We start from the raw sequence: 18,912 nt of genomic DNA on the forward strand, positions 1-18,912 counted from the left end.
CCCCACTCCCAAGGACGGTTAGGACGGACAGGCGAGAAGGACCCTACTCCCTAAGGAGACGTCGTTCTCAGAGCCGCAGCTGAAAGCTCGCCTGAACTCACATGACTAACCTGGTCCAGGCACTGTGTGAGCCCCTGGAGAGGGTCACTAATGCAGGGAGCAAGTGGGGCGTTTTGGACATGATTCTCAGAAACACGAAATACGGGAAGTGGTGGGGAGATGGGGCAGAGGAAGGCGGGGCAGAAAAGGTCGCGCCTGCCCCTCAGCCTGCCTCTGAGTCCACTCATCAGGGTTCCCCTAGCAGCGGCGGGTGAATGCCAACGGTTCCAGCTCTGCCTCGAAGCACAGAAAGCTCAGCCCTTAGAGTCCTATAAACACATACACACAAACGCCCTAGCAACTCCAAGTAGCCACACCCTCTTGTTTCTGGGAGGTCAACACCATGGCTGGCCTCCCCTCCCAACTGCCCAAGGATGGTTTACAGGAACATGGTGAGGTCTAGGGAGGAAGGCAATAGGACAGGCCCCAAACCGAGATCCCCTTTTGCTTATTTCGAGGACGAATGGGCCTAAGAGTTGCTATAACTGCATGCGTTATCTACACGGTTCCTCTGTACATGATACCTCTTCTAGAGAACTTTAAAGTGCCTGGGTTCAAATGTGCTCATTCCTTCCCCACGGCCTACAGATTTCCTCTTGCTGCTTCCAGAGAGAAGGTCTGTTCTGACGGAGGACGCCCTTGGGAAGGAGGAATGAACGCTTCACAGTTGTCTTAACTGGGATCCAGCATTTGGACTAAGCCCTCTTCATAAACACGAAGGATCGCTTCACATACGAACTTGTACTGGCTCTGGAAAAGAAAAGAAAAGAAAAGAAAAGAAACCTGTCGGCCCACCCGCGGCTCCGTACCGCATCCACGCTCGGTCTTTGACGCGGCTTGTGAGTGATCTGAGCTCCGGCTCTGGGCCAGGGCAGACCCTGAGTCCCTGCCGGGGATGCACGGCGGGGCAGAGATCCCCGTGCAGCCGTTATTCCTGCCTCATGAGGGCTGGGGACTCCCAGACAGTGACAGGCAAAGTGTCATGGAAGCCCCTGCCCAGGGAGGAAGCAGCCCCTTCCGTGCGGCGGAGTCAAGGTTCAGAGCCAGGGCCGGGAACACCTGGGTGGGAAAGGAGAGGCTGCGCTGGCGGCCGGGCCCTGGGCGTGTGGGGCCTTGAGCCACAGTAAGGAGCCTGGACCCTGTTTTAGGAAGGGCCACTGAACGCTGCTCAGCAGGATGTGGTTCTTTATATTAACTGACACCTATGGAACTTATTTAGTGAAGTGTACGGGGCAAAAGAAAGCGTTGAGACGGTGCTTTACCAGCTGGGAAAATCCACCCGGAAGATGCACTGTAAACATGGTAAACCAGGGGCGCCTGGGCACCTGGGTGGCTCAGTGGGTTAAAGCCTCTGTCTTCGGTTTAGGTCATGATTCCCAGGGTCTTGGGATGGAGCCCCGCATCCGGCTCTCTGCTCAGCAGGGAGCCTGCTTCCCCCTCTCTCTCTGCCTGCCTCTCTGCCTACTTGTGATCTCTGTCAAATAAATAAATAAAATCTTAAAAACACAAAACAAAAAACAACCCATGGTAAACCGGCAGTGAGGGCTTCCATAACATGAACCAGGATCTTTTCCTCTTAATTGTATTTCCCAAGTATAGTATAAAACAAGAGCTCACGATCATTAGAGAAATCTTAGAAACTCTGTCCATGAGCTTGTGAGGGCACAGAGCTGGCTGCAACATGGCATTCCCACTCCTTTCTTTGCTTACTCCACCGCCTCCTCTAGAAAGCCTTCCTTGACTTTCCAAAGTCTGCTTTTGATACTCCTCCATTGAGTTCCTTGACTCCCCTTAGACTTCATTGCTGTTGAAGTTTTTAACTGACTGATCCAGTTTTCCCACCACATAGAAGCTTGGGTCTCTCTGGTATGTGCCATTTTCTCTTTTCTTTTCTTTTTTTTTTTAAGATTTTATTTATTTATTTCACAGACAGAGATCACAAGTAGGCAGAGAGGCAGGCAGAGAGAGAGGGGGAAGCAGGCTCCCCGCTGAGCAGAGAGCCTGATGTGGGACTCCATCCCAGGACCCTGGGAGCATGACCCGAGCTGAAGGCAGAGGCTTTAACCCACTGAGCCACCCAGGTGCCCCTGTGTGCCATTTTCTAAATGAATGTGGGATGGTCCCCATTTTACAAAAGCTGGGGAAACTGAGGCTTGGAGAGAGGTTAAGGGTACCCCTATCCCCCTCTCTTGAAGTTCAAGGGGAAACCCACAAGATTTCCTTTGGGAGACACTTGCAGTGCAAATGGCCCAGGTGTGATGCACATGGGAGAAAGCCCAAGGAGGAGAGAGTAGGGCTGTGTGAAATGTCCATTGAGCCAAAAGGCTCACCCACAGACAGGCAGGTGCAGAAAAACCCTTGGGGGACTTTGCTTACTTCTGATGGATAAATGAGGGGCCAGTGGCTCGAGCACGTAGAACACAACCAGGGCTGCTCCCTGGCCGCGTGGCTGGCAGGAACCAGATGACGCAGACAGCAAAGGGGAAGGGCAGCAAAAGACAGAGGTCACACAGGGTGGGCTTTGGAGTCGCTCAACCCCTGATAAGCTCTGTGACCTTGGGCAAGGGATGCAGAGCCCTGAGCCTTGGTCTCTGAACATGCCAAGCCCTTCGCAGAGGCCTGGCCCAGGGCAAGCAGCCAGAAAGTACTGTCCACTGTTACTACTTTTATCAATGGATTTCTACTCACTGATGTCTGCACCATCATGGCACGCTGGTCTCGCATTTTCCGGACAATATCCAGTGGGTAAACAGGCAGGTTTCTCTCAATGAGGCACATGGCTGTTTCCATGGTGACCAGCACACCTGTGCGCCCTATTCCAGCACTGGGGGACAGAAGCAGAGACTTGGGATTTGCTCACGCAGTGTTTCTGCAAGGCCCAGCTTAACTCCCAGCCAGTTCCCACATTTACTCAGACAGAGCCTTCCTCTCCTGACCTTCAGAAATACGAAACGCACATTCAGGGCTTGCTCTCGAACGGGCGAGCATATTCTGAGGCCAGGGGCTTCAACACCCATGAAGAGAAACCCAGCTTTAAGTGCAAGCTGCACCCCACTCTCATTCACGTCTACTGTGAAGGTCAGAGGGTCAAGGACAGACGGAAAGCTGAGGGTGCGGCTTTCTTTTTCTGGTCTACATTCAGGACCTTATTCATAAAATTCCAAATCTTTTGAAACAGCGCAGAAGTAAAGCAGAGGCGTCTTGTAAAGGCGTCTGGTCTCGTGGGATGTAGGGTGCTCTTTGCCAACTTTCTCTAGGTCTTTCCCTCTGGGGTGTGTGTGTGTGAACACAAACAGCACCGGAGGGCCACCGTACCTGCAGTGAACTAACACAGGTTCGCCGTCCACGCGCAGGGACCGCACAGAGTTGACGAACTCCAGAAAGTCTGAGGAGTCATCGGGAACGCCGTGGTCGGGCCACGCGACATACTGGAGGTGCGTCACAGTGTGCTCCTCCCCGGTCTGTGGAAGAGGCAGGGTGGCCTTGGTGAGTCCATCCAGAAGGTGGGCAGGGGGACCCCAGCCTCAGTTATGGTGGTCCTGTCTCTGGCTGTCCTTCCGCCTGCCATGCACAGCCCTGCCGAGGCCCCCGGAAAGCCCCATTCACCAGGGCTACTCTCCCACGCACCCATCCTCTGGGACACGGCTCAGGCCACAACCCTGCCCCCCCAACCCCTAGGACAGGTTCTTCCCCACTTCTGCCCTCCACGATTCCTTCCTGTTTGCTCTGATGGTCCTTGCCATTAGGGCCACAAATGGGCTTTTTCTTTCTTTCGGGAAGCAAAATACACGTACAATGAGCTTACCACTTTAAGCGTTAGGTGTACAGTTCAGTGGGATTACCTACTTCCCAGAGTGGTGCAACCATCACCACTAGCCTTTCTCAGAGGTCGTTCATCTTCCTGAGCGGCAGCTCCGGACCCGGGAAGCAATAACTCTTCATGCCCCCGGCCCCCAGCCAACACCCTTCCACTCCCTGTCTCTCGGATTTGGACTCCTGCACTACTCCATACAGCTGCACAGTACTTTCCTCTCGCGACTGGCTGATCTGACCTAGTAGAACGTCTTCAAGGGTCATCCTTGCTATAACATGCATCAGCCTTTCTGAAAGGCTGTGAAAGGCTGAATAGTATTTCCACCGTATAAACGGACCATATCTTGTTTCTCCATGTATCTGTCAATGGACAGCTGGACGTTGCCACCTGCGGGCTGTGGTGAGCAGTGGTGCTGTGAACAACGGTGCTGGTTCTTTCACAAGTCGGCCTGTACACTGGCTGAGAGGCTCACCAGGGGAAAATGGAGAACAGACCTGGAGGCACCAGCCCGCCCAGGACCACGGGGGATACTGCTGTAGAACCTGCCTCTAAGCTGTGCCCTCCCCGCCACCCGCGTTCCCTGCAGGGGTGCGGCTTACCTCAGTGTTGGTGACCAGCATTTCCCGGAACACGTAAGCAATGGTGCAGTCCTCTGACTGACATCGGATGTGAAAGTTGCCGTGTTCCATGACATCGGGAGGATCAGGCCAGTACTGGTGACACTTGGTCTGCAAGGGAACCGCCGGGTGTGAGCTGACCTCCACTGTGGGGCTGGTGCTCAGGACCAGTCACCTGGACAGACGGGGCAGGGGAGGAGCATCCGGCCAGAGCCCGCACACTCCCACCAGGTACTCTGAGAGTGGCTGGTAGCAGGCAGCCTCAGGCAGAGCCCATCAGCTCTGTCTGTTCCCTGAGGGCAGGAGAGGAGCCTCCCCTCCTCTCCTGGAGAGTAGGATAGGAGTGGGCCTGCCAGGGGCCAGGCCACAGCTCTCCATGCAGCCTTGGGCTGCAGCCCAGAGGTTGAGTACAGAGCCCGGCCTCCTCCTCATCAGGGTCCTTTTGCTGGAAGAACAGGAGAGGCCTCAGACATGGTGCCTTGACACAGGAACAACCTCTCTTCCTCATCCTCCCCTAACCCCAGCATCAAGCCCGCTCCAGGGCCTCGGGCCCCTTCTCTGCTCTCCATACCCCCATCCACCTCACCCTCCTTCACCATCCATCCCCTACCCACTCGAGTAGAAGGCCTCGAGGCACAGCGGTTAAGAGCACACAGTGGGAAGTCAGAAGTCTACTGGACTAATTTTCTCCTCTATCTGTTAGCCTTACGGACTTTGAACCTGCCTCTCAACCTCTTGGGATTATCACCGTCTTCACTGGATAGACTGGGACAGCACCTGCTTCCCTGATGATGACAGAGGCTGGAGGTAATGGTGGGCAGTGCCAGGCTCACTGTGGGGGGTCAGGTTACCATGGTTGCTATGAGCCCCCCAATCAACTTCAGTAAGGGTGATCAGAAATTCCACAGAAATCCCAGCGAAAGAAGGCCCCAAACTGAGACGAACATCCCTGTACATTCAAGCAGAATCCCCTAGTCCCTCCCAGGCTTTTGTCCACGACTCACAGAGCTGACACACTCCCCAGATGGCCAATGAAGAACCCTGGCCTCAGAGGCATTAAGCGACTTGCCCAAGGTCATAGAGCTGCTGTGGTTCCCCTTAAGCTCACCGAGAGCCCACGGCCTCTCCCTGTTTTTGATCCTCCCTTTCAAATCCTGATGCTGGCCCACAGCTGTCTTAGCTCCTGCCTCCAGCTTCAAAGCAAAACTCAGGGCCAAGCTGTCCATCCCATCACAGTGCCATCAAATTCTGACTCACTCAATTTTTTTTTTCCTCTCCAAGCCTATAGTTGCAACATCTTACATAAAACTTATATTTGTGTACAGCTAAAAGGGGCTATAAACCGACAGATGCACGTGATTTGTCTAGAACAGCTTTTCTATTCTTATTTTCAAACGTCACAGCAAGTATTTGAAATTAAAGCGTGCGGTCGGAAAGTTGGAGTTAAGAATTTACTTGTAAACCTTAAATATGGGTGTTTGGGTTAGTGGCCATTTCCCAACTTCCCTTAGACAGGAAGGAGCCACCGTCCCCAGAACTCAGGGCAGAGTCAACCCCCTCTGGTCTACACCTGCCTCATCATCTCAGGGTGTCAGGGAACATCTCAAGAAGATGTGAGCACACATGGACCGTGAGCCGAACTGGGCACTCAGAGGCGCCTCGGCCCCTCCTGGTCCTCGGAACGTGGGTTCCGCTTGCCTTTCCTGCTCCCAGGGGCTGCTCAGAGGACATAGCCTAAAGGCAGTAACGTGCTGTTGGAAACACCTATCCTAACTGAGCCCAGTTACGGTCTCTATAAACTTTGAAGACTTGACGGGAAGGTGCAAGGATCCACTTGTCTTGCTGCTACCCAAGACAAGCCTTGTAAGCTGCCTTGGCTTCCGGAAACTGTCACCCATCAGGCCGCAGTGGTCTGTGTCTTTCTTCAGTTTCTCCCTGCCCCCTGCATCCTGCGGGCAGGCCCGGGACCCCTGCCTGGCTTCAGATCACAGCCGGGCAGCTCCTGGGAGGGCTCTCCGCTACGGACGCCCAGGCGTCCTGCCCACAGGACCGCTGACGCGAAAGGCTGTCTGAAGTGATCAGCCCATACAAGGCACAGCCACAGAGAGCCTATTTCCAGAGACTCCCAGTGAAGCTGACGAGAACCGGACTCTACGCTTTGATCAAATTTAGGTTTTAGGTCTGTTTGGATCACAAAGCAGTGAGGGTGTAGAGAAAGAGCAAGGAGTCTGTGAAAACCGAGTTTCAATCCTGGTGAATAGAAAGCTCCACTAACCAACGGTGTGATCCTGGGTGAGTTACTAGACTTCTCGAGTCTGGGTGTCCACATTCCTGCAGGCTGTGGGGGTGAGGACGGTAACCACTAAAGCCTACTAGCTATTGCTCAGGGTATGCCCAGCACGAAATGGTACTTTTCATGGATATTAGCTTGGCCTCAAAAAAACCCTATGAGGGCGGTATTACCGGTCTATTTTGCATATGAATAAACTGAGGTTTTGAGTGTCAATCTACTGCAGATCTTACAAAGATGTGAAAAATAATTTTTCCCCCAGAGAAAGCATCCCTGATGGAAGGGGAGGGAGAATGCTTTTTCAATAGAAAAGTGATACCCCTATAGGTCTTTCTCCTCTATGATGAAACCTGTGAACCTGAAGGGAGACTATTGCTAAGACTAAGAGAAACATTTTGGGGGGGAATGAAACAAGGCAGGAATCAAAGTGATGCTGCCGCGGGAGCACCTCACAGGCTGGAAGACGTGCTCGAGGAGACCCCGCACTCGTGGACGCGCCTGCTGGGCACAGCCATGATGGGGGACTCTGGCCAGCCGCCGTCTGCGGGGAGGCCCACGCTGCTGAATGCACAGTTGAGGAGAGAGCAAATGGGACATGGTGAAAAGCTCAACTCTCAGAATAGGGAAGGGGAGAAGCTGGCTTGGAGACAACCCGTGGGCGGGGTGAAGAATAGATAAGGGACCTTGGGGATAAAGGGTGCGGGTCAGCTGAGAACTCTGAACAGGAGAGGGAGGAAACATGTGGCCTGGATTTTTACAAGAACAGGTTTTCAACAATGGATGCACAGGAGGGTAAGTCCCCAGGGCCCGAGATAGCGAAGGCAATACCGACTCAGGAGAAGGGGCTGGCTGGGATGGGCTCAGTCAGGAAGACTGCTGGGAAACAAAGAAGGCCTGTAGGGCACAGGGAGACCTCGGAGGAGCTCAGGTTCCGAGCAGATGCCGACAAAAGGCGGGGAAGTGGGATGTCATCAGGACAGAGCAGGAGGGGCAGGGCCCATAAGAGTGGGCAGTGGAAGCAGGGCCTATGGGATGGAAGAAAGGGCCTTTCTGTCTGGGCTGGAATGAACAGGATGAGGGAAGAGGGGCTGTTTTCCAGGGTAGATCATCTGTCACTCGCCAGGCCTGCTGCTGCTCGAAAATGACCTCAGGGCTGGGAAGGGCAGAGCCAACATTAAAGGGGAAAGAGAAGCCCAACCCAGGGAGGTCACCGTGTCCAGCTGCCCCAAAAAACCTTGTGACATGGGGATGGCACCTCTATGAATACTCTCTGAAAGAAGCTTCCAGGCACCCAGAAGTCACAGAATAGAGGCAAGCATAGCACAGGTTTCAAATGGGGAGCCTGGCAGGCTGTGGAAAAAGAAAAGGTGACAAAGGTGATGTTAGTCACCTACAAAATAGCAGAAATGGCCCAGAGCAGGTCCTGCAGAGTGTGGGAGCTGCTGGTACAATCAGGGGATTCAATAACATGGAAAGGCATTTAAAAAAAATATTTATTTATGTATTCTTAGAGCACCCACTTGAGCAGTGGGGAGGGGCAACGGGAGAAGGAGAGAGAATCTTAAATAGGCTCCATGCTCACTGTAGAGCCTGATACGGGGCTTGATCTCATGATCCTGAGATCAGGACCTGAGCTGAAACCAAGAGTTGGACACTTTAACTGATGGAGCCACCCAGGCGTCCCAGGCAAATTTTTTCATATGTGTCAAGGACAGTCTGAATTGGGTTGAGGATGGCTTTAACAACCCTTCCTTAATACATTAACTCCCTTTTCATGAGAGACAGAGAAAGTATGTGTGCGCACACATTCATCTGCGCCAGGCTTTGTGTCCAGAGGCTGCAAGGTGAGGCAAGAGTACTCACTTACACTTTAGTAACACTGTTCTATGGCGCATACACATATATAAATATCTATATATCTATATATTCATATATATATATATATATATATATATATCCATGCCCAGAGTGGAGTCCAACATAGGGCTTGAACTCAGAACCCTGAGATCAAGACCTGAGCTGAGATCAAGAGTCAGATGTTTAAACAACTAAGCCACCAGGTGCCCCGTGGTCTTTGTATTTTCATGTATACCTTCTCTTTATGGCATGTGATATTTGATTTCCATTTAAGGTATATCTTTTTTTAAAATAAATTTATTAAAGGAAAAAAAAGATATGTCAATAGAAAAGAAAAAAATAATACTGTAGTAAAATAAATTCAGTCTAGTCCCAGCAATAATTGTTAAGGTGGTCCCCAGCTACCACTGCCAGCTGATGTTTATGTCATATTGTGTGCCAAGCACCCTTCCAAGAAACCCACCGATATTAACCCCCGACAATCCCACAAGACAGGCACTATTATTATTCCATTCTACCCGAGGTTTTGTAGCTTTCCAAAGTCACACAAAGTTCAGAGCCAGGATCTGAATCTGAGTCTGCCCAATCTCCCACCACAGCCCAGAATAAGAGGGTTGTGAGGGCTCCAGAAAAAGAGAGAGTGCGGGACTGTGAGTCAGCCAGGGTTCCCTAAGTTCAAAAAAAAGGGTCTAGGTCACTTCATTTCCTATTCGAAACAAAATTAGAAAAGTGACAAAAAATAAAACAAAATATAAACAAACGAACAAAAAAATCAGACAAAACTGAGACTTGTGGACAAGGAGATGAGGTGATACCCTGTGATTTCAGGAAAGCCTTGCACAGTCTCTCAGGGTAACGGGGTGAGACAAGGTAGAGAAAAGCAGGAGCCAGGAGCAGAGCTGGAAGGGTTACAGCTGGTGCCCCAAGGGTGCCCTCGATGCATCTGACTCACGGCATTCTAGAAGGAGGTTTCTACTGCCTCTTGAGGACCTTCACATTTTTTAACAGTGACTTCATGACAAGAAGAGATTCTGATCAAAACTATGAGTGACAAGAAGCTAAGAGTGACAGCCGACACAAGGAACAATAGAAGGGAAGCCCAAAAAGCCGCAGGGAGCATGTGACAGGCCAGATCTGTGGCTGAATCCAGCCCATGACAATGACACATGAAACAATGCTAACATCTGCTGGACACTTGCCACATGCGGTTCTCTAAGCTTTTTACATACAACGTCTCCGTCTCTACAACCCATCCAAGATGGGCAAGACGATCGCCTCCACCTCATATATGGAGAAGCTGAGGGCAGAGAGATGAAGTAACTTGCTCAGGGGGAATCACGCTGTGAACCCAGATTGTCTGGCTCCAGGACCCGCGACATTCTGAATGTAGAGCTTTGAAGAGTCAAGCGCAGAGTATGGAACAGGGCAACTGGCCCGAGAGTGACACCAAGACAGAGACCAAACGCTTTCTGCGGGTCACAGGATTGCCGGAAGCCGAGATTATAACCTTTTACAAAGTCTGAGGTTATTTTCAGATACCTAAAAGGCCAGTGCCTAGGAGAGAGGGGTAACTTATTCTGTGTCTTCCCGGTGGGAGAAGCAGGTGGGGTGGAGGTTCAAAGGCATGTGGATTTCAGCGAGTGGTAAGGAGGAATTTTTTTTTTTTTTTAAACTGGAGCCGAACACCCATGAGGCGGACCCTGGAGGTGTTTTTGCAGAAGCGGGGAGCCCGCTACTTCGGAGAACACACAGAAGTCCTTTGCAATCCATCGGGCTCTGCAGAATTAGTTAGGAATTCTCATTTTGCTGTTTCAGGAAAGATGTAGACTGTTCTGAAACATACTATTCATTCTAATCTGCACAATCAGATTTTCAGCGTGGATCAATTTGGTATTCTGAGTGATGGACCAGGGAGGGAGGCCTGGGAAGGAGGCCTGGGAGGGAGCAGCACACGAATCATTCAAAGCAGGTAGCTCAAAGTTAATTTATCTCTGCATAAATGTTTCCTAATGAAGGTATCTTGCCGTATGCACAAGTTAGAGAATGCACAACACAGGTATCTCTTGCCCAGTGACTTCTGTTCTATGACCAGTGAAATGCTCCTCTGGAAAATGCACCCCACTAAGCCCAGTGTGCTGCCTGTCACTCTCCTCATCAAGCCCTTCTTCCCCTTTTTGCATCGGGTTTTGCTGCATCACAAGCAAGGCAGACAGAGGCTGTAATTTTTCTAATTATTATGGTCACTGTGGCACACCCACCACTCTGCTCAGGACCAGCGCTTGTCCTGTGTGGCTGAGGCTATAGTCAACACGGGAATTTGGGGGCAGGTGAAGGGAGGCAAGGGGAACAGCCTTCTGCTGGTTATGATGGATCGGAGACAGGGACGGGAGGGGCTGTCTGATCCTCGTCATCTCTGGGAGGGCCAGGGAGTGGGCAGGAGTGCCGAGCCGCCCATCAGTCGAGGTGTCTATCAGTAGCTCTCAAAAGGAGACCTATGGGTCACACAGGGGCTGGACCAGGGGGTGTTAAAAGATCCTTTCCAGGTCTGAGGTTCATGTTCCACAGAGCATGGCGTGACATGCCTGCGTGTGAATTGGAAATCAAGCCACTTACCCGCCCTCGCTCGGTGAGAGTCGTCAACATGACAATGAGTGATAACTTCTGATCCCAGACGACTTGCCAAAATTGTGCACAGGTGTGTGGCAGGGGACCCTGAGCAGCAATGTACTTGTTCACAAGGTTAGCAGCAGGAATTTCCATCTGGCAAGAGATGGTTCAGGCATTAGTACCCGTAGCCGTGACAAGGTAGACGCGGAACTGGATCTTAAACTCTTCTAGTTGGTGCCTCACATCACACCAGAATATCCCGCCAATTTATAGCCAACAAGGAAAATCAAAGAAAAAGCTACTTTAAAAAATCCTTGAAACACACTGGACAATGCCACTAGCATTAACTACGTAGGGTAAAGCCGTATGACACGCAGTAGGTGATAATCAGAAACGTACCTACAAGATGGCAGAAGATTCTCAATGACTTTTACTGCTAGATCCTAAATATAATCAGTGCTGGCCATCTGAATCTTCAGCAACACATACCAGTCCTCGTGCCCAAATCTTTCCCCATGCAGAGCTTTCTATCAAGATCCACGGACTTTTCTCTGATGCACAGACCACACGGCTTATCCCCCCACAAATGCTATGCTTTGCTTTCTGCAGGGCTGCCAACGTCATTGAGCTGACCAATCCTTTCCCCCACCCAGCCTTACGATGTATCATCAACAAATAAAAATTGCATGTATTTAAGGTGTACAACAGGATGGTGTGATACATGCGTATGTTGAGGAATGATCACCACAGTCAAGTTCATGAACACATCCATTACTTCACACAGTTACCACTTGAGTTCATTAATGTTAAATGCCAAAATGTTTTCAGCTGTCCTCAGTGTCCCTCCGCCACCTGGCCCTGCTCACACTTCTTTCCTCTGAACAGAGTGATTTCTATGAAAAACATTCAGAACTTGATGAGCTCTGAAGCGACACTGGGATTCACTCATTCTTAGATGGGGAAGGCAAAGAGAGGCGCCTAATTCATGGTTTGGTTGATGCTTGGGTTAATGGCTTCTTCAACCCCGGTCTGAGTTCCTTCATATCGTCACGGTCAAGGAGACCGGATGGCGTGACCTTGCTGGCCCCACCAATTCTGATGCTCTGCTCTTAAGACACAAGGAAGGGTGAAGTGAGGGGGCAATAAGTTCCACAGATGTTTTGGAATAAATGGAATCACTGATAGGACCCATTTTTATCAGGCAGTTCTTGATATTTTGCTGTAACTTGAAAACTTGAGAAATCATCTGTTCATTTAGATCAGGGGTTGGCAAACTGTGGCCAGAGGGCCAAATCTGACAGCCACTTTGCAAGCTAATAGTGTTTTGTTTTTGTTTTTGAAGATTTTATTTATTTGAGAAAGAGAGAGCATGCATGAGAGAGCACAAGTAGGGGGAGCAGCAGGGGCAGGGGGAGAAGCAGACTCCCCGCTGAGCAGGAAGCCCAAGGCAGGGCTTGATCCTAGGACCCTGGGATCCTGACCTGAGCCAAAGGCAGACACTCGAATGACTGAGCCACCCAGGCACCCCATGATTTTTTTTTTTTTTTAAGATTTTGTTTATTTAAAGAGCATGAGCAGGGGGAGGGAGCAGAGGGAGAGGGCCAAAGAATCTCAAGCAGACCCCACGTGTGTGAGGAGCCCGAGTCGGGGCTCAGTGGGATGACCCTGAGGCTCACGACCTGAACTGTAATTGAGAAACAGATACTGAATGGACTGAGCCACGCAGGTAATCTACAAGCTAAGAGTGTTTTAAAACTATTTTTACATGGTTGCATTTTATTTTATTTTATTTTTAAAGATTTTATCTGTCAGAGAGAGAGAGAGAGAGAGCGAGCGCAAGCACAGGCAGACAGAGTGGCAGGCTGAGGCAGAGGGAGAAGCAGGCTCCCTGCTGAGCAAGGAGCCCCATGTGGGACTCATCCCAGGACGCTGGGATCATGACCTGAGCCGAAGGCAACCGCTTAACCAGCTGAGCCACCCAGGCATCCCTACATGGTTGCATTTTAAATGGCTGTGTAAGTACCTAAGTAATATCCTCATTTTGCCTCAGCCTACAAAGATCGAAACGTTTATCACCCGGCCCTCTACAGAAAAAGCATGCTAACCCCTGGTTTAAATGATGACAATGAGGTTCAGAGAGGCCAAGTAAGTTGTCCAAGATGCATCTGCAGAGTGAAGTGCATGTTTTTCCCACAACATGTGAAATCTGTTATCTTTTCTTTCTGGGTTATATGCACAAGTGGTTTTCTTCCTCTTATTTTTAGGTGGGATGTACAGTAATAACATGCGGTGGGGGGGAACACAGAAAGTTACAAGCATACCACTGGCAAGAAAAAAAAAATCAAAACAACCAAAAAAAAAAAACCCACAAAAATGTCAGCAGTTGAGGACAGAAGGCATGTGGACGATGGGAGTCAGAGACACGGAGTCTGAGTTTTGGTCTCACCTTCTGTTAGCTTTGTGACTTTTCAAATTATTTGATCTCTCTGAACCTTAGTTTTGTCCTCTGTAAAGTGAGACTATTGTGCCTTCCCTCAGGGGCTGCTGAGGTGCTGAAAGGAGGGGGCGAACGGGGAAGCACTCTGTCCACCGCAAAGCACCACCCATGCCACGATCATGCTTGGGACAGTGATCAATGTGCTCTTAGTATCCAGATTCTTGACTTACGTTCACATAACTCGCATTAATATAATCTTCATTTCCCTGCAATAAGACCCGGGTGGTGTCGTCTGCAGGGAGAAAAAAATTTACCGATTATCCGGAGCGTTACTTGGATCATGCCAAGGAAACCAGAGTTCAGTCCCCAAGCCCATCTGCAGTTCTCGCCTCATTAGCATAAACACTATTCCCCAACTGTTCCCAGTCTGACATGGCGGCAATAAAGACGGTGGTGTTTACAGACACACTGAAAATCGTTCCAGAATACCAGACAATCTGTTTTAAAAAGAGAAACATTATCTCGGCGAGTTGGGGGAGGGCGGGCAGGGGAGGGAGGCGTTCACCCCTGATACTCACAAGGCAGCACATCTTTGTATCGGTTTTTGTCCAAATTTTGAGGCAGCTTTGCAAAGGTGATGGCGAGACCCGGCTTCTTTCTGTAGAGTTGCTATATAACGAATACAGAAGCGAGGGAAAAAAAACAAAAAACAAAAAACGAGCATTGCAAAAAACAGCTATGGAGGGAGTGTGGAAACATACTTTAATAATAGTCAACCATGCCCAGCACTTAGGGGCTATATCATTTATTTTTTCAAAGAGCGAGCAAGCAGGGAGGGGCAGAGGGAGAGAGAGAGGGAGAAAGAGAGAGTATCTCAAACAGACTCACCACCCAGTGCAGAGCCCGAAGTGGGGCTTAATCTTACCACCCTGACATCATGACCCGAGCCAAAACCACGAGTCAGCTGCAAAACCAACTGAGACACCCAGGTGCCCCTAGATGCTACTATATTTTAAAAGAAAACTCTTCCCAATAAGAAATTTTATACTCCTATGAGAAACTGACTACATTCACTTTTTTTCTTTTTCTTTTTTCTTAACATGAGGATCTTTGGGAGAAAGGAAGTCACAGGCAGGGTTCTGAATCACCAGATAATGGAATATGGTTAGTAAAACCTCATCCTTATGACAGTTACTTGACAAACGCTAGAAGCAAGTAGAGAAAGGAAAGGATCCTGACTCCAAGTTACAATGGAGACCATTTACATTAGTCTAGAAACATTTCCTTCCAGTTCAACGGAGAGAGCCCGGTTCTTAACTAAAGTACAAGAGCATCTCATTTCATCATTTCAGAAGTCTTGTTTCCACAGTAAAAATAGTGAAAGCTTTGTTTAAAGACGTATTTCCGTGTGCATGAAACAACTAGGAAAAAATGCAATTAAAACCATCTTTGTCCATCTATAAGCACCTACTGGACACATTTATGTGGTACCTGGTATGATTCTGATAAAAGGTCTGTGGGAGGGACTAAGAGGGCCCTTATTTCACAAGCGAGAAGCAGAGACTATATATCTCGCTCACAGTCACGATCAGATCCGACTCAATACTTGAGCTTTCTTTTTCTCTGAAACCACACTGTGGAGGTATGACTGTCATGTAAGAAGTGGTACGTATTTCACGTATATAACTTGCAGAGTCTGGGGAGAAGGATACACCACAAGGGCCGCAGACACATTTGTTCCTTCCCAGTTTTCTCCAGCCCTTGAGTTTTTTCTTCCCCTCTTTCTTTCCTTTTTTTTTTTTTAAGATTTTATTGATTTATTTGAGAGAGAGGGTGCACGCACACATGAGTGGGGGAGGGGCAAATGGAGAGGAAGAAGCTGACTCCCTGCCCTCATGACCCTGAGATCATGACCTGAGCTGAAACCCAGAGTTGGGCGCTCAACCAACTGACCATCCAAACATCCCTCACCAGTGCTTTTGCTAAATGAACTTTATGAAAGTTTAAAAACAACACAACTTTTTTTTCAATATTGAAAGTGTTCTTTCTTTCCCTAGAAAATCTGGGAAATTCAGACTAGGATAAAGAAAAAAAAAATTACCAGTAATTTCACAACCCCTACGATGACCCTTTTCATCGGTTTTCTCTAGTTTTCTATGCATACATGTATACAAATAAACCTAAGTACACATGTATACACAGAAGACCGAGACATACTACATTTTTAAAAATAAAAAATGAGACTCACCTCCATATTGGCACTTCCTATACTATGTTCTATGGAACCCAAGGGGTTTCGTTTCTTAAGACTTTTATTTATTTATGTGCTAGAAAGAGAGCAGGAGAGCACAGCAGGGCGAGTGGAGGCAGAGGGAGAAGCAGGCTCCCCACCTGAGCAGGAAGCCCGTTGTGGGGCTCAAAGTGGGGCTCGATCCCACGACCCTGGGATCATGACCTGAGCTGAAGGCAGATGCTCATCCAGGCACCCTGCCCAACTGTTTTGAAAGACGCTAATAGGTATTCCTTAGAAAGTTTCAAGTCAAAGAAATTTGGAAAACACAAGCCATCTTATGTTCTATGATTAGCTAAGCGTTTCTCAAGATCATTTGGAGGCCATGGAGGATCTCACATCTCATAAGAAGTATTCTGGGAAATACTATCATAATTTTGAAGCCTGTTTTTTCCAGCTTACTAGAGCCTAGTTCCCTGTGCCATTAAATCTTCTAATATTCTCTACATAAAATGATTTTTACTGGAATAATTTATAGTTTCACATAATGTAACTTTTACTCTATCTTTTGATTAGGCTGTTTTCAGTGTTTTTACTCTTATAAATTTCCAGGAGAATTATTGCATCAAAACATATTTTTAGGGACTGTGATACATATAACTAAGTTGCCCTACCAGGGTGTATGAGAACAAATTATTGTTCCATCAAATTGTGGCCAACATCATCAATGTGTTTGCAATTTTAATAAGAAGGCTGGGCAGTGTTTTCCGCCAGAATTTTTGCAAATTGTATTTTTTGCAAATTGTATTTTTTGCAAATTGTATTTCTTGTAAACTGACCTCTGTGAGTCTGTTTCTCTTATTAGTTCTTTTTTCATTAAATAAACAAGCTGCACAGAAATCACCAGGAGAGAATTAGCACTGAGATTTTTGGCAACAATAATTGTGACATGTCTTATACATTTACCAGATGTTCAGAATTTGCAATCTCTCCCCCAGCTCAGCTACTGAACTTCACAATTTCAGTTCATAACAATCAAGCAGCCACAGAACAACTTCTGAAATGTCTGCCACCTTTCATGGACTGAGACCATTTTAGAAATAAATTCATGATTTATTGGGAGGTTTGGTTTGATACTGTAAGGAGACTATCTGAGTCGTATTTCCCCAAATGACCTTTTGGTTCTGACTGACTAACTGCATGGAGGTAAAATCCAATTAAGTGAATATAATCAGTAAAGCTAAGCCGGAGGTTCAAATTCCAAGATTTTTTTTTTTCCCCAAATAAAGTCGTAAATGTAATCAACTTGACATGGTCTAGCAGAAAAGCACAGATCTAGCAAAAGGCTTTAATTACAACATAACATAATTTAACAAAACATTACCGTAAATATATAAATATATCTCAGCCATAACAATCTGTTGATAAATTATTAAGGTTCTAAAATAAAAAGTAAAATAACAGTGTTTAAACATTTTAAAATGTGCACACCCTGGGCTTTATCTGACAGGAATGCATAAAGATTCATATCAAAGAAATTTCCCCACGGCGAAGTATTTTTTTTATGAATACTGGAAATAGCCTGAAAATTTCCCAGTAGGGAGAAGTGTTGCCTTAAATTATGGTACAGTCATACCACAGAATTATGTGCAATGAAGAGAAGAAGACTAAAGCACAGATTTGGAAGGATATACATTCATCTCTTTCTAAGCGAAGAATGCAAGTTACAGAATAAAGTGTGATCCCTTTTATATATAACAGCGCATTTGCCACTACTGGGTATTTACCCTAAAGATACAAACGCAGTGATCCAAAGGGGCACGTGCACCCGAATGTTTATAGCAGCGATGTCCACAATAGCCAAACTATGGAAGGAACCTAGATGTCCATCCACAGATGAATGGATAAAGATGTGGTATATATACACAATGGAATACTATGCAGCCATCAAAAGAAATGAAATCTTGCCATTTGCGATGATGTGGATGGAACCAGAGGGTAGCATGCTAAGTGAAATAAGTCAGAGAAAGACAATTATCATATGATCTCTCTGATATGAGGAATATGAGCGGCAGGATGGGGAGTTTGGGGCGTAGGGAAGGAAAAAATGAAACAAGATGGGATTGGGAGGGAGACAAGCCATAAGAGACTCTTAATCTCACTAAACAGTTACTGAGGGTTGCTGGGGGGTGAGGGGTATGGAGAGTGTGGTTGGGTTATGGACACTGGGGGAGGTGTGTTACATGGTGAGTGCTGTGAAATGTGTAAACCTGGCGATTCACGGACCTGTACCCTTGGGGTAAATAATACATTATATGTTAATAAAAATAATTTTTAAAAAAGACCAAAAAATACATTTGCATGAGCACCAGAACAAGTGTGGAAGGACAGGCACCAAGTTGTTATTTGTAAATGTGTAACAAAGAGAAAGAAGCTAAAGAAGATGGGAGTCAGGAGACAATTCTACTTTGGCTATTTCTGAATTACTTGAATTATTACAATGCAAATTCTTTCTTTTTTTTTTTTTTAAAGCTTTTACTTAACTTTTAGTTAGTTAACATATAGTACAATATTGGTTTCAGGTGGAGAATTCATCAGTTATATACAACACCCACAGCTCATCAGAAGTCCCCCACTTTAACGTCCATCACTCATTTACCCCATCCCCTGCCCACCTCCCCTCCAGCCAAATTCTTTTCCTTTTTTTTTTTTTTTTTTTAAGATTTATATATTTGAGAGAGAAAGAGCATGTGAGTGATCAGGGAGACTCCCAAGCAGACTCCCCATTGAGCACGGAGCCCAACACAGGGCTCCATCCTACCACCCTGAGAATCATGACCTGAGCAAAAACCAAGAGTCAGAGGCCCAACTGACTTAGCCACCCAGGAACCCCAGCCAAATTATTTCTTAAATTCAAACGACTGAATGAGGACAAAAAAGAACCTAGAATAAATCTATATA

General features: G+C 47.7%; 1 protein-coding gene across 4 annotated transcripts in view; it reads right to left on the minus strand.

Annotated features, from left to right (window-relative positions):
- Positions 1-263: 263 nt before the first annotated feature.
- PTPN3 (protein tyrosine phosphatase non-receptor type 3) overlaps positions 264-18,912 on the minus strand; it is a 109,974-nt gene continuing 91,325 nt past the window's right edge. For all 4 annotated transcript variants that reach the window (XM_032860817.1, XM_032860816.1, XM_032860818.1 and 1 more), the window contains 7 exons: positions 14,300-14,390; positions 13,952-14,013; positions 11,291-11,437; positions 4,513-4,641; positions 3,415-3,560; positions 2,788-2,923; positions 264-849 (listed from right to left, as the gene is read on the minus strand). In XM_032860817.1, the coding sequence (XP_032716708.1) occupies positions 772-849; positions 2,788-2,923; positions 3,415-3,560; positions 4,513-4,641; positions 11,291-11,437; positions 13,952-14,013; positions 14,300-14,390 (789 nt within the window). In that variant the 3' untranslated portion in view covers positions 264-771. The remainder of the gene's footprint in view (positions 850-2,787; positions 2,924-3,414; positions 3,561-4,512; positions 4,642-11,290; positions 11,438-13,951; positions 14,014-14,299; positions 14,391-18,912) is intronic.

Source organism: Lontra canadensis, unplaced genomic scaffold (genome assembly GCF_010015895.1).
Source record: "Lontra canadensis isolate GAN:19392208 unplaced genomic scaffold, GSC_riverotter_1.0 scaffold19, whole genome shotgun sequence".
NCBI lineage: Eukaryota > Metazoa > Chordata > Mammalia > Carnivora > Mustelidae > Lontra > Lontra canadensis.